This window comes from Cottoperca gobio, chromosome 19 (genome assembly GCF_900634415.1).
Source record: "Cottoperca gobio chromosome 19, fCotGob3.1, whole genome shotgun sequence".
Taxonomy (NCBI): Eukaryota; Metazoa; Chordata; class Actinopteri; order Perciformes; family Bovichtidae; genus Cottoperca; species Cottoperca gobio.
Window position 1 is genome coordinate 1671846 of NC_041373.1, and position 14843 is coordinate 1686688.

The 14843-nt window shown below is 37.9% G+C and overlaps 1 protein-coding gene across 3 annotated transcripts in view; it reads left to right on the forward strand.

Moving 5' to 3' along the window:
• Positions 1-14212, forward strand: part of LOC115024937 (RNA binding protein fox-1 homolog 3-like) — a 72708-nt gene extending 58496 nt beyond the window's left edge. For 2 of the 3 annotated variants that reach the window (XM_029456835.1, XM_029456837.1), the window contains one exon: positions 2256-3660. In XM_029456835.1, coding sequence (XP_029312695.1) covers positions 2256-2300 — 45 coding nt within the window. In that variant the 3' untranslated portion in view covers positions 2301-3660. Of the gene's footprint in view, positions 1-2255; positions 3661-12120 lie in introns of those variants that run through there. The other variant, XM_029456836.1, reaches the window with a different exon arrangement.
• Positions 14213-14843: the final 631 nt, after the last annotated feature.

Genomic DNA, 14843 nt, shown 5'->3' on the forward strand with positions numbered 1-14843 from the left:
TTTGACTGTATACAGGATGGAAGATTCTGGACTAGGTTGGCTGACTGTTGTGGAAAATTGTTAGACATCTGGATCCGGCTTTGTAGGCAGGTCTGGGTTACCAATTCCTGCGTTGGTGTGTGTGTGTGATGCTACAGGTACCAGGTTTTTATCTATAAAAGGGGCCATGGTGATATGAAAGAGGTGGCTGTATATTTTCCCACAGTGCTAATGTCTGGCCGAACTCGCCAAGTATCCTACAAATTCCTTCTATATTGGACGATTCTGCACCTCACAATTTACGTCCTTTGTCCTTGTCAATACAGAAAGTACTGTGTCCTTTATGTTGGAATGTGGAAAGTAAAGCTGTGGACGTTGGGCGTGGATAAGGTGTACCATATCCGACTTTCCTACAGAAGACCAGAGTCTGATGTGCCACACACATCACAGGCCTACAATTATAACACTCGCCTTTTTATTAACCGTAACCATGATCTTTCCCTAACCTTAACCTGTCTTTCAGTTACCTAATCAGAACAATACATTAATACTTTATTTAGACAATACTTTAGTTTTTATACATAACAAGAAGGAGAATTCCACATACTTTACTCATCGGTCTTTTTACAGGAGTTGGGTGGAACTACTAAGAGGGAGCTGATAAATCTCCTCAAGTTACGTCATTTGTGGAAGCAGTGGCCTACTACAAGTATGAAAATGAAAAGAAATCTGAGGTGAGGGCTTCACAAGCTTGCCAGATCTCTGTAACCTACAACTCATATCTGCTTGAGGCCACAGGTTTAAGGCTACATCAGCTGCTACTCCAATATCCAGCATCTCCATACATGAAACTGCATTGTCAATTACATTTCAAGGGATTTGTTATTGAAGTATCACAAATATGTTTCCAATATAAGTCCTCGTAACGCAGCATTGGGAGGAGGTCGGGATGGATGTGTCAAACAAACATGTAACATGTAAATTATTTTAATCCAAACCATAATCTATCAACCTAACTAAGTAAATTTGTTTCAATTCACAACATTAACTTGTTAAAAACTACGACAGATATCCTTGAGAAAAGGTTTACCTCAAAAGGTAATTGAGAATGCAGGTTTGTTGTATGGCAACGTCATTTTTACGAGAAAGGGTTGTTATAACAAACCTGAATCTCCAACCGATCTCAGCAGTCAAGTTGTATTGTAGATAATGTAGACGCCAAGGTTCTAGTTCTGCTGCATTGAACTTCATCCTTTTTTCTTTTTTTTAACCTTCAATCATAAATCTGTCAATGTTATAGGAGCGCAATGTTAACACAGTAGGGTACTCTTTTAACAAAACTATTCACCATGCCCAAATGTAGTGGAATTTTAGGATTAACTTGATTGAAAATTGACTTGGCATGAAAACATGTTGTCATTGAACGTAATCTAAGTTTTGAAGAATTGTCCAATATTGAAGTTCTTTTCTGGCAATAAGTTTGGTCTGAACAGAGTCTTAAATGAGAGTGATACAGATACAATTTTCTCTCAGTCTCTATTCAACTACGCAGGAGGAAATATAATAAGGAAACCATCTTGTTTTTGTCTGGGGGAAAAATAAAATGCCTTTGCTTTTTATTCGCTTTTATTTTGTTAACTTGTTAATGTACTGCCAGGATGGTTCAAATACTTAAGTGTTAAGAGAAATTGTATAATGTTATTATTTGGTTGGGAGCTTGTTATATGGCAGGTATGGCGTGCTTAATGCCAAGTAGCAGTTTTGGGGTAGTTAACATTCCATCCAAATAATATCACAGTGGCTAAAAGCTGAAACTGTTGCAGAAATGCCCTAAAGTACCACTGTCGGTGAAAAAGTTCTGGGGTCTAAAAAGCTAATTTAGTTTGTATTATGTCTCTTGCTGGCAGTTTTGAGAATCATTGTTACATTTCAGAGATATTAAAACTTAAAGAGGTATTTGTTTTGAATATGTTTTTGCTTCAGGTGTCTCATCAGACACCAGCATAGCTATAGTGGTTGCCTAGTGCTCGCCCCATCTCAGCTGCCTTCTGCCCCTTTTTGCACAAAACTGAGACTTTCTGGCTATCTATCTAACTTGTACATCTATGCTCAAGTATATGCAACAATCACAGACACACAATCACATTCTTTCACTTCACAAAGTGGAAAAAGGGAGGAACTTTTTTGGAGGAAAGAGAGAAGTTCATTTTAATATTAATAATACAAAGGTTCTACATTGAATACTGATTGGAGCTTTTTCATCTTTGATGTTGCAGGCTAGCCTTTTCAGAGGAGGGTGCAGTCGCTTCACTCCCTACTAGAAAAGAGAGAGACACGCCCCCTTTCCTTCCCCGCAAAACAGAGACACAAAAAAAACAACAACAAATGAAAAGACTAAATAACCATCTTTACCCTCTTCATGGAAAACTAAAAACAAAATGCTTCCAGGTGGCAAATGTTCAAAAGAATCACAGAGTGTGCACATTGTCATTTATTGATGTAATGTACTTATGTTGAAAAATAACATTTTGTTACTCTTTTGTTTTGATTGAATGTATTTGCATTGACATGTCTGTATAGTGTCAAAAAAGACGACAATAGTTCATTTGGAAAAAGTGGCAAAAGAGTTGAAATTTTAGTCTCCCTCTTTCTCACTCTTTTCTTCTCTAAGTTATTGTTCCACAACTCAGCTTCTTAGGGGTGGCCTTTTGTGCTTGTTTTGCTTCATTCTAATTTCCCTACATTTATTGTTTCAATAAGCCATTTGCTCCCTATAAATTAAATGCACTTATGTTCAGCAATTTCAGTTTGAGCAACAAATTTCAAATTGGATTTTGTAAATGATACACGCATTAGAGAACTGGTTCAATTCTAAGTGAGCCAATAACCAGAGCTGATTTTCAGACTGACTTAAAGGGATTTAGAGCTGTTCAGCCCAAAGGAGGCGAAAGTGCAACATAATTGCTACCAGGAATTGATGCATTATGAAACCCAGAAGGTGAGAGAAAGAGTGTGATGTATTACAGAATCTTAATGCATGAGGAAGTGATGTATAGTAGGGTGTGATGCAAGAGCTATAGCAGCCATTGCAAAATAGGCAGCAGTGTGTTATAGCTCATTGATCATTGGCATAGTGCCAGAGGCAGGAGGTATCCCATTACTGCTAAATAGCTTTAAAGGAGAAAACTACAATATTGTCTCACTCTCGTCTCGTCCTGGACTACACATAAGCCCACATTTGATCTATATCCGTAGGGACAAAAAAACGGACAAAAAAAAGTGATCAGATGGAAGAGTGTGATCCTTTAGAATTTTGTTTTCATACTTAAAAGACATCTCAATATCATGGTCATGTTAAAGCTGCATTCATTACATTTTGACCAATAAGGGGTAGAACAATACCTTTACAAATAATAATTAAGAACAATATTAAAATATGGTAAAAGATGTTGCCAACACATTTCACAGGCTAACGTGTTAGCCATAACAAGTGTCTACTTTCCCATCCGCAGACACAGAGCAACATTTTATTATTAATTGAATTTGTTGTTTGTTTCCACCTGATGAATAAAAGTCCAATATTCAGACTGCTCTGATATCCTAACAGATCAGTAGTGAATGCGTATCCGTCCCATTGACATAACTTTTCAGTGGACATGGAAGCTGTGAACAGTGGCTATGAGCGGATAAGTTTATTACACAATAATCAAATAAATGTGTCTTTTTATTATTTCTAAAAGTTGACTGTACACCTGTGTCCTTCTCATCCACACTTTTATGTCGCTGTTTTGTCATGGATTGCAACTAAGAAAGTTCTAACACAGAAACACAGTTTTGACTTGTCAGCTAACATCAACATCAAGTGCGAGATAAAGCTTGTGCTTTAGATTTGTACTCGATTGCATGAGATGAGAGCACAGATGCGACAGTCACCGCACAGCTGTTCATTTCTTTTGCGGGGAGTTGACAAAAACTTTTGCGTTACCGAAGAGCTGCTTGATCTTAGGAGTCTAAAGGCCACAACATAATTCGAGCACGAGGACTTTCAAGCTTCCTGATGTCGATGCTGAATACGGGGACGTACTCCACCATTCTGATGTACGCTGGATGCAGCGGTTTTATTCTCTGAGATCAGAAATCGATCTGTTTTTGAAAGAGAAGGACCGACCTCTTCATGAGCTGAGTGACCCTCCATGTTTGGCATACCTGGCATTTTTAGTTGATCTTACTGGTCATCTCAACACTGAACAAGAGCCTACTGCGCACATGAAAGCATTCTGTGTGGATCTCCGTCTCTTTGAGACACAACTACGCAACTTCAATGTTGTGCACTTCCCCACGCTTTCCGAAATCAAATGTGCTTTTCCAAAGGCCAACCTTTCTGATAACAAACATATGTGTCTGTGATCACCTCTCTCATGACAGAATTCAGTCAGCACTTCCAAGATTTTTCTATCATTGAGAAATAAATCGAGCGGTTCCTGATGAATGCAGAAGAAATTTAAGAGAGTCTGCAACTAGAACTTATATATAATAATTATATACGATAATTCCATGAAGAATCAACATCAGCTTCTCTCCCTCCCATACCTGTCAACATTGGAATTTCAAAATAAGGGAAATCTTCTGTCGGACTCCGTCCATTCCTTTACAGCTCTCAGCCACCCAGCCCCCATATAATGTAAATGTAAACACATAAGGGACGGGTATATACATTCAGGAAATACATGTTTATTTAAAGTATGTATTACTTGTACAGACATGTTTATAAGATTTATGTATTTTATTTATTAGTTATTATCATCAATTTATTTGATGAATGATGAGTTGTGTGGCTTTGGTTTTCCCCGACGAGGACTTCCTGCGATGGCAGAGTCGGGAACATGTCCGCTACACTGCGACTGAAATCATTGCAGAAGCTGAAGGCTACATTATTTTTGAAGCAAAGCATCGACATCTTTAACTCAGCTTTGGTCACTTGGTCTGCCTCCGACACAGTTCTTGTTACAAATTAAGTCATTGACAGTGTATGTTTTGTGCCTCTTGGGCGTGCTTGTGCTTGTGCTTTTTTCATGCTGGCGAACATCGCTTATTCCACCGTGTGCGATGCTAACATCTGAATGGCACACTTTACAAAAAGCATGAGTTTGCCCGACACTGCTTTTTATTAACTAAGGGAAGGTCTCCTCTCATTTGTCTAGTTATTTGCATAAAGTTTTAACTTGTTTGGCATCTTTCTCCCATTCACTGTGACTCTCATCCATGTGTTCACTTCTTCTTCTTCTGTGTTATTGTTCCTGTTTTCTCCTTCTGTGTGTTTACTGGCAGATAATGTTTTTCAGCTAAAGTTAAACATAATATTGCCACCTGCTCTACCGGAGTCCACTTTACACTTTTTTTAATTAGGCCTATTTTTATTTTTGAAAGGTTAAAAATACGGGATAATTACGGGAAAATATTTAAACGGGAGGACATCGGGATAGAAGGAAAAATATGCGATAATCCCGGGAAAAACAGGAGGGTTGACAGGTATGCTGCCTCCCCGACTTCTAGCGGAGCTTGGAAAAGTTTCCTTTGATGAGACGCCACGCACAAAGAATGATGCCTCAAATATGTGAGCAAACATTTTCTGTTAACTCTGAACAAAAGCAGATTGAGAACCAAAATGAACGACAGCATCTCTGTGATGTCCTTCGTATCTCAACCACCAAACTTACTCCTGACCTGCAGCATCCTTCAGTCCAAAGCGCAGCATCACTGCTCCCACTGAGTGCAACGCTGTTCCCATTATAGGAGAGTTAAAACATTTATTACAAAGTATTCATGTTAATAAGCTCAATTTTCAATAAATTCAGTTAATTAAAGTTGATAAAATTTTCTAACTAACGTTAGTTGATATGTTAACAAGCCCAATAACTTATTTGTTTAACAAGCTTGAGACATATCCATCCCCCCCCCCCTTTATACAGGACTGTGAAGGGGATCACCATCCTGACTAAGAAGCAATCTGAGGCTTTGAGAATGAGCTGCAAACCCTTATTGATACAAATTAAATGAAACCTCATTAATAGAAAGCTGTGATGGAGGCTGCCCCCCCCCTCAGTGAAAAATGTTTCGACACCCCTGGTTTAGTCTCAATGTGTACACACTCACATGCTTAGCTGATATGTTAAAAGAAACACAGGCAACCATCCCTAATACACCAAGCATTCAGTTACCAACCAATCTCCCTCGCTCTCACCCAGCCACACATACACACACAAGGAAATAACATCTGTGCCTGCTGTGTCTGATGGGATCGTAAAGAGAGGAGTCAGTAGTGCAGGAAGAAAGGGGAGTGTGAAGAGAAGAAGCAACCGAGGCAATTTACCCCACAGATTAGAGATAAGAGGGTTCAGTCAATAAACACTGATCTCATTTGAAGATATACCAGATTGACGAGACTCACACACAAACATGCATTCACACTAGTTGTTCTATTGCTATCACTGTTGTGTCTGTCGGCAGACTGTCTTTTCTCGTTCTCTTGCTGTTTTCAACAAGGATAAGGCCATTGTTACAGTAAATATGGATTGGACAAATCTCCCACTCCCTGTCTCACCATAAATCTTTTTTTTGATCTAACAAGTCTGTAGCCTCTTTTTCTTCATTACCATGAACACACAAACTGTCGTTTATGTTTACTCAATCCAATAAAAAAAGAACTCAAGCACGGAATTTGGATTAATCCACCACTGAAAATAGTCGCCAACAAATGCTCTATTTCCTACTGTTTGAGTAATATTTGTTAAAAACTACAGCAGCCAGCTTTTTAAGAAATTACTGAAACTTTCTTTTTAATTAAACTATTTATTTTTGAGTCACAGAAGATCATGGAACTCAGTGTTTTGGATTGGACACATTTAAATGTATTTAGAAATATGAATTACTAAAAGAATATAAATACCATGATAAAGGACTTAAGGTCCTGCATTTTTATCTAATCCGGCGAGGTCTTAACTATGAATACATTTAGATTGAGATCTTTTTCTTTCAGTTTGAGGCTTGTATGGAGGGGTAATAAGGGTCCAACAGCTCAATTTTGTCATGGGACCTGCGAGGAGGTTAATCTAGCCATGGATTTGTTGATCATTTTAAAGAGTAAATATAATGTCAAAATTGTCCTTTAAGGTCTGTGACAACATGAATAATTGAAATAATTCAGATTTCTGTGGCAAAACTGGTTAATTCTTCATTTGACATTAAAAGCTTGTACAGATGTGCACTCTCATACACAGAACATGCTTACATATTCTATAGGGCAGAATGTACTTTCAGCAGTGATGATATACTGCTTTTTATAAACATTAATGTAAATAAAAATATTTGTGTTTTCTTTTATTCTTTTACCATAGCTCTTCCATGCACTTTATTAATGTACATGTATGTTTGTATTAAGGTTGTGAAATTCATTTTCCATTTGTGTATCATAAAATATAATTTAGTCCTATTAATATTAGGTTCTCATACTACAGAAGAAGAAAATATATATCAAAAGAGAAAAATAATTTTATGTTGTTACTTTTGTTTAAATTGTTAGGGGTTAGACAACGGCAACTTTTATATGAAAAGAAAAAGGCTTTTACTTCGTTTTGTTTTTTAGATCGACGGTCATGTCTTTCTACGTGTCTGTGGTCACATTACTGTGTGAGGTGTGTTTTGTTAAGCCATAGGCCTAATATTGTCTATAGCAATGTTTCCTAAATAACCTCAACATCTCCCAGCTCTCCGGAAATACACTTTATTTTTTATCTGCTACCCTTCTGTTTGTATGAGCTTGTTTCAGTTGGGAAAATGGAAAGCACAAGTTTAAACGACTGTCAGCCTGCTTCTTGGTTTTATGACATCTCTAAAACACCAAGCTGTGCAGAGGGGTGAAGCAGCCGGCCAAAAAACAGTATTCAAGGTTGCCATTAATGTGAAACAAAGATAGTGGCACAAGTGTCACTGAAGTGCAAAACGTTTCTCTCTATTTCTTTTTTTTTTATTCCTTCTATATTTTACCCATCTCTCCATCCTTTTTTAACTGGACATGTAGCATCAGTAGCTTCTGGTTTCATGTTCCACAGAGAAGGAACCCACTGTTAGTTAGTTTTAGTTAGTTAGTTTAGTTAGTTTTTTAGCTCTCTGTGTTAGTTTTAACGACACAGTTGTTTTGGGGTTTTTTCCCGGCTCTTTAATTTCTTCTGCACCTGACTTGATGAAAGCCCCCGTCTGGCATGGCATGGCTGCGCACGCAGTTTAATTGGCTCTGTCAATGCAGTCATCTGTAAGATGGGTTACCATCCAAATATTAAATGGTGTGACTTTTCTTTCTCCTCAATCTTTTTTTTCTTACTGACATACAATGGTGAACAATATAACCAAAAATGCACCTATGGACTTCAAAGTAAGTTATCAGTCACTGGAATTTGAACAGCAATTTTGATCAGCAACTAAGGGCTGCAGCACCCCGCTTAGTCTGTGGGCATATGTTTAACTGCAATTGAAAAAAATGATATATATGACATCAAAACATCTAGCATCCCTTCTGTTCAGAATGTGGGGGTGGAACTGGTTGTTTACTCATGACGATGTCATCATCATCACTTTATTGGCCCTGAGCTGTGGAAAATAAATCAGTAATGCAACAATAGTGGCCTTGTTAGTAACACACTCATCACATTATGTTTTGAGTGTTCAATAAAAAAACAGTAAAGGCTGGAGAGTTGAATCAGGTGTGTACCTGATTCAACTCTCCAGCCTTTACTGTTTTTTTATTAGCTAGCCTCGCACTAACCAAGCTTAATGCACCACCTATTTGCAGTGTATATTTCTGGTCTAACTGGGTCTTAAAACAGTTGTAAAGACAGATTGCAGTCGTGCTTACTCCACAGCTACTTCATCATTTTAAGTTATTTTGTCCACTGCCTAAATATATATATATATATATATATATATATATATATATATATATATATATATATACATATATACATATATTCAGTGCTGATTGCATCTTTGTGATCCATTCAGTGTACCTCCAGAGTCAGTTTGGGTTGTAAATGACTGTGGCTCCAGTCACAGTCACAAAGACTTTCCTCTGTGGGATTGTGCATGACAGAGCCCGAGTCAAAAGACTTATGAACAGGGCGGACTTCTACTATCAAAGGAGCCACAGGGGAGCCAATTTAAAGGCCACATATTTTTCATAAGGCCATAGTAGGACTCATCACAGCAATGTTCTGAGCAGATTCAGAGTTGAGGTACAGATGTGAGAAGAAGCGCATCAGCAATGCTGAGCGGTGATTTTCAATTGTTCACTACACGCTTTTTTTTTTTTTAACATGTATGCTCCTTTTCATTCGAAGATATGAGTTTACATGTCAAGTGATTTTTAGAGATGCAAGTTTTGTACCAAACAAATGCTATATAGTTCTCGTTTAAACATGTGCTGTGTGTGATTTTTTTTTTGTATATGATCTGCTAATGTATCTAGTTATTTGATATGTGGCTAATTCTGAGTATTATCTAAAACTTTTCAAAATGTTCTATATTAGGTTTTTCTCTATGTTGGATGTACTCACATTCTAATATCTGATGAATATGTACTAGGCTGCCGATAAGGGCATACAATCATGTTCCTGTTGGCCAGGTATTTGTTTCATTGTCTTTATTAAGCAAACATATTTTTGCTTGATTGATTATCCTCAAATCTCAATATAAATTGTCTGTAAAGATACAGCTGTCAGGTCCATGCTTGTCTGTTCAGGGATCCTCATGCCCAGTCACACAACAAGGTAAATCAAGGGGATCAGCCTCTGACTGAGGACCCTGCCTCATCCCTCACCTCTGTCTCTCTGTCTCTCTGTCATTCTTTCCTTGAGGAGTTAGAGCATTTGATGTAGTTTTAAATGTCACACATACACACTTCAACCAATGTACAGGTAGGTGTAGAGAAGCGAGGGGAAGCCTGTAGGAGTTTGTGGAGTTGGAGGGGAGGGTACAGTGGAAGTTCCTGTGATGGTGTAGACGGGGGGAGGTTGTTGGGAAGAGGCTGTTAAGCTGAGACGAGAGGACACCATTATTGGATGTGATTGGTGACTCTGCAGTGCAGCTTCCCAGGTTCTGTCTCTATCTCGCTTTGTCTCTCTCCAGAGGGGCAGGATCGAGCAACTACAAAGCTCTTCTGTTCTTGCCTCAGAAGATCCAATTGCCCCAAAACACACTCACTCACACATACTTCCTCCTTCGTTCGCCTTAACAACCCATCTCCCAGAATTAAACAGGTTCTGTCAAGACAAAAGCCTCGCAGGACACCGGCAGCCTCACTCTCTCCTTCCCTTCTCTCTCTTCCCACTGTTGCTGGAGTGTGATGTACTTTGCTGCTTGTTCCCTCACAAAAATAAGGATTGTCTTGTACATAAAACAATTGCAGTGCTTACTTGATCCTGCTAAGCCTCTAAGATAGTCAGCAATAATACTTGTGGCAAGGGCTTGACTGAAAAGGTTTTTTAAGGCTGATGCTGTCCTTTTGGATTGGATTGCAGTTGCAGTTGATATATTTTGCTGATACTAGTGTTTTAAATGACTTCCACGACATGCCTCATCAGTGCTAACCTATGTTGTACAGAATTGGTAAAAACCCATAAAAATGTATTTTGTTCATTTTAGTCATTATCATTTCGGTAGATTATTATAATATGGAAAGATACTAACATAACAGGCTGAATTAACTTTGGGGAAATGACATTAGAACATTTCCATTCGATGTATTAGTACAGCCATAAAACATATGAAGTCTTCACTTTGCTTTAAAGTCACATGACATTCCTCAAGTGTATCCATCTGCAAATGTGAGATTCATTGGGTTTAACAGTTTCTCTTTGCTAACTAATAACATTATAAATTAGCCAAATAAATCCAGTGTATTTTCTCAGAAAGATTTAAACAAGGCTCTGCCAGCTGCTGTAGGGTGTAGTTCAAATATGTGCGTTAGTATATGTTATTTCGGCCATGCAGCTTCAATTAAGTGTTAGAACAGAATTTATTTTATTTTAACAGTGTGTAAAAGGTCTCAAATATAAACAGATAGCAGGATTCAACCATAAATATGTATTTTTTTGCATTGTTTCTTTCTTTCTTTTTTTCTTTACTGATACACACACACGTACTCAGATTGCACAGAAAATAGAGCTATGATGTTGGATGATACTTAGATTTGATCAATGCAAATGCCCTGAAACATTTTTTTTAAGAAATGAAAAAAATAACCATCTTTCTCTTACCTTAACCTAGAGCTTTTAAGTACCTAAGCAGAACAATAATAATGATAATTAAGCTACATATCAACGTTATGTTAGGAAAATCCATGATATGTTCAGTATAAATGTTTTGAGTCTTTGCATATACATTGATTAAAAATGTCTTCCCATGATGTTGATAAAGAAATGTGGACATTTCCTTCAAAACATATTTGCTTTTGCAAATTAGTTAGTTGTACATGAATGTAATGTCTAGGTTACAGTGTTGCCTTGGGAGACATAGATAATATAAAGTCAACTATATTCTTGTATACATGTGGAATTTAGCTCAAATGTTCCAAAGTAAGAGCGTCCCACAGACGTTCAGGTAAATGTTGATCTGTGTTTTTTTAATACATAATTACACTGCTTTACATTATAACAGAAGAGATTGAATAAAATCTCATTCTTAACTAATCAAAAAAACCAAGCAGCTCCTGTGTCAAACCCTGGTGCTGCCTGTTGAAGGTGATGAAACATTGCTTTGTTCTGGTCAAAGCAGTACTTCACTGTTGAAATTATGCTTGATACTGTATGTACAGTGTAATCTTGTGATATTGTTTGACAAGAAAATATGATTCCTCGAAGATAAATGTATCTATAGTTCAGTGATTGAATATTATTTGTTGATTGAATGCTAAATCGAATGATAATGATGCCGCAGCCTTTTTGATTGCATGATGTTAGACAATGTATATAACCCTTCCACTGCTTTTAGTTGTCTTTAGGAAAGTAAGTTGTTTTTTATTCCTTACACTGTATAGAAATTCACCTTTCATAAGTCTTATTTACACTGACTTGCTTGTTCTCTCTTTTTTAGTAAATAAAAGAAAGACTAGAGAGATGAATACAGATGGACATCAACTAAAAAAAGAGAAGAACAGCAGGAATACAGAAGGACACTAAAAAAAAGATCAACTTAAACAAAAAGAGCCGATTTGTAAAGGAGCCCTTCTATCAAGAATGAAAGGGATCTGAGAGCATGGACGGGGATGTTTGTGGGCCTGCTCTGAGGCCAGGGCCTGAACCATTGAGCCTGTAGTCCTGAGGAAGGGGAGCCTGCTGCTCTGACCCCTGAAAAACAAGCCTTGCTGAGTGGAAGAGACCAATTAGAGAAGTCACCATGAAACATTTTATTTTTGTAAACTTTTTTAAGTTTATGATTTCCAAAAAGATCAAACACTAATGTACGTATATACATATTATATATTATATGTGTGTAATATAGTAAGTATGTTTTAGAAAAAAAAGAAGAACTTGGGGGAAAATGTTATGTGTCTTTGCAATTTAAAACGGAAAGGTGAGTTAAAGAGATGCCAGCTTCCCCCCGTCTTCTGATTATCCCCACCACACCCTGCCCCATCACCCTCTGCTAGATAGACCAGGGGTGTTGGGGAGAATATGGACTGTGTGTGTGTGTGTGTGTGCGTGCGTGCGTGCGTGCGTGCGTGCGTGCGTGCGTGTGTGTGTGTGCTTTTTGAGGGATTGGGGTAGCTGGTCCAGCAGACATGTCACTATGTGATTGTTATGGAATATGGAGTACTCTTCAACTAATGGACTGCAGCAGTGTAGTTGTTACTTTTGACAAGCAGTCTGCTTTTTGTAGATTGCAATAAAAACAATAGGAATGATAATTAAGTATCCTTACATTGGTCTGTGCAAAGATAAGAAAGGATAGAAATGATTGCATAAGTTGATGAGTGCACAAGCTCAGCTGTTCTCAGTGAGAGCTGAAGGGCCGGAGTATGTCATGTCTGCTGGAGGCCCGGCTGCCTCTGACATCACTGCTAAACATGTCATTGTGGTGTTGTGGTTTGAGGTGGCTGTGCTGTGTAGTAAACTGCTTTTGTACATTGTGTTGGGTAGGGAACGGCACGATAGGGATTCGGTGGCACAGGCACTCTGAGGGAGGGTAGAAATTAGAAACATGAGGTCTGTCTACAGTGAAGTGTCACAGGAAAGCCTCCTATCCATCATTGAACACAGCCCTTGGCCTCCACACCTAGGAAGGATTATGGGATGAGAGGGGGAGGGGAAAGGATAAATAAGCCCTATATGAAGTCAAAAAAAGTGTCACGAACAAACAAAGTTTTACTAAGAGTCTCTTTAAACCTTTCTATTTATATGGCTCTATACTTTAGTGACATCCTTCTATATTTAAACATTGTACTAATAACATGCTGTCAGGCATGGTCGGAGAGTCAGTTGTAGCCATTTACTAATGTTGTATTTATTGTATTACCAGTAAGGAGAAAAAAACATTTATATATGAATATAGATATATCTATTTGTGATCTGCAACTGTTGGACATAAGTTTGCCTTTAATTTTCAACTTTCTTGCAGGATTCAATGCACTGTCGATGTATGATGAGGTTTCTACTTGTGTGATGTTTTATTCTGTTGACATTCATTTCTTTCCTTTCAGTTCAGCTACTGAATGTATCTTCAAAAACTCTTAAACTTTTTAGGTAGATGTTGTTGTTTTATATATACTTAAAAAAACATACAGTACTCTGTAAATGATATACATGTGTAAATTATATAGCAAAATGTTTCTGATAATGTGCTGGAATTCTTCTGCTGATCCACATAGACCGTAATGCCATGGCCAAAAAAAGTAAGAGAAACAAAAGTAGCAGTGAGGGAAGGATTTAAAAGTAAGACCAGTACCCTGCAGCCACAGGGAGAGACAGAAATGTGTAATAAGTCAAAACAAGGAGACGGACAGCGGCCCGTCCTGTGTAAGAGAGAGAGACAGAGGAAGGAAAGATAAAATACATTTTTTAAATATAGATTTTTCTCCCAGTATTTTCTGCCTGTCTGTTCTCTCTCCCTTTGTCCTTCTCCCTTGAATCTTAACGTATTTGCTGGGGGTAATGCTCTGTGGGGGGTGTTGAAGAGGAGGAGGAGAAAAAAGAGGAGGAGGAGAATAAAGGGGCATGGGAGGGAGGGGTACAGTCTCCTCTGAGGTACACAGGGTGGACAAAATAAAATAAACTCCCAGTGATATATCATGATATTGACTTATCCTGATATCCTGATCCTGGTGAAGAACTTGCGAGTCACTGCAGTTTCCCGTCTTAAGAGGTTAGAAGCATTTAACACATGTATGTTGATTCAGAAGGGGTTTCCAACTACCACTATCATTATGATCATGATTAATATTATCATTGTTATTCTTATTCTTATTCTTAAGAATGATGATAAGAACTAATGTGAAACAACGGGAAGGTCCAATTTTTTGTATAATTCCTCACTTCAATGAACCACTTAGTGCTGGTTCTTGTACTTGACATGGACCATGAACAAACGCAGGAGTCATGAAAGACGTCACATGAGCTGTATGACCCCAATCAGCATAATGATTAATGAAATGATTGATTTTTCACATGTCCATCTCAGGGGGTTATTGGTCAGGAAAAGAAGTGATCCAGCCAAAAACAATGAACGTAGCTCAGTGTAGATACATGGCATCAGCACAAGCTGGTGCTGAACATCATGAAGTGAAATTAAACATTATTATTCTTGGTGTACTATGCATC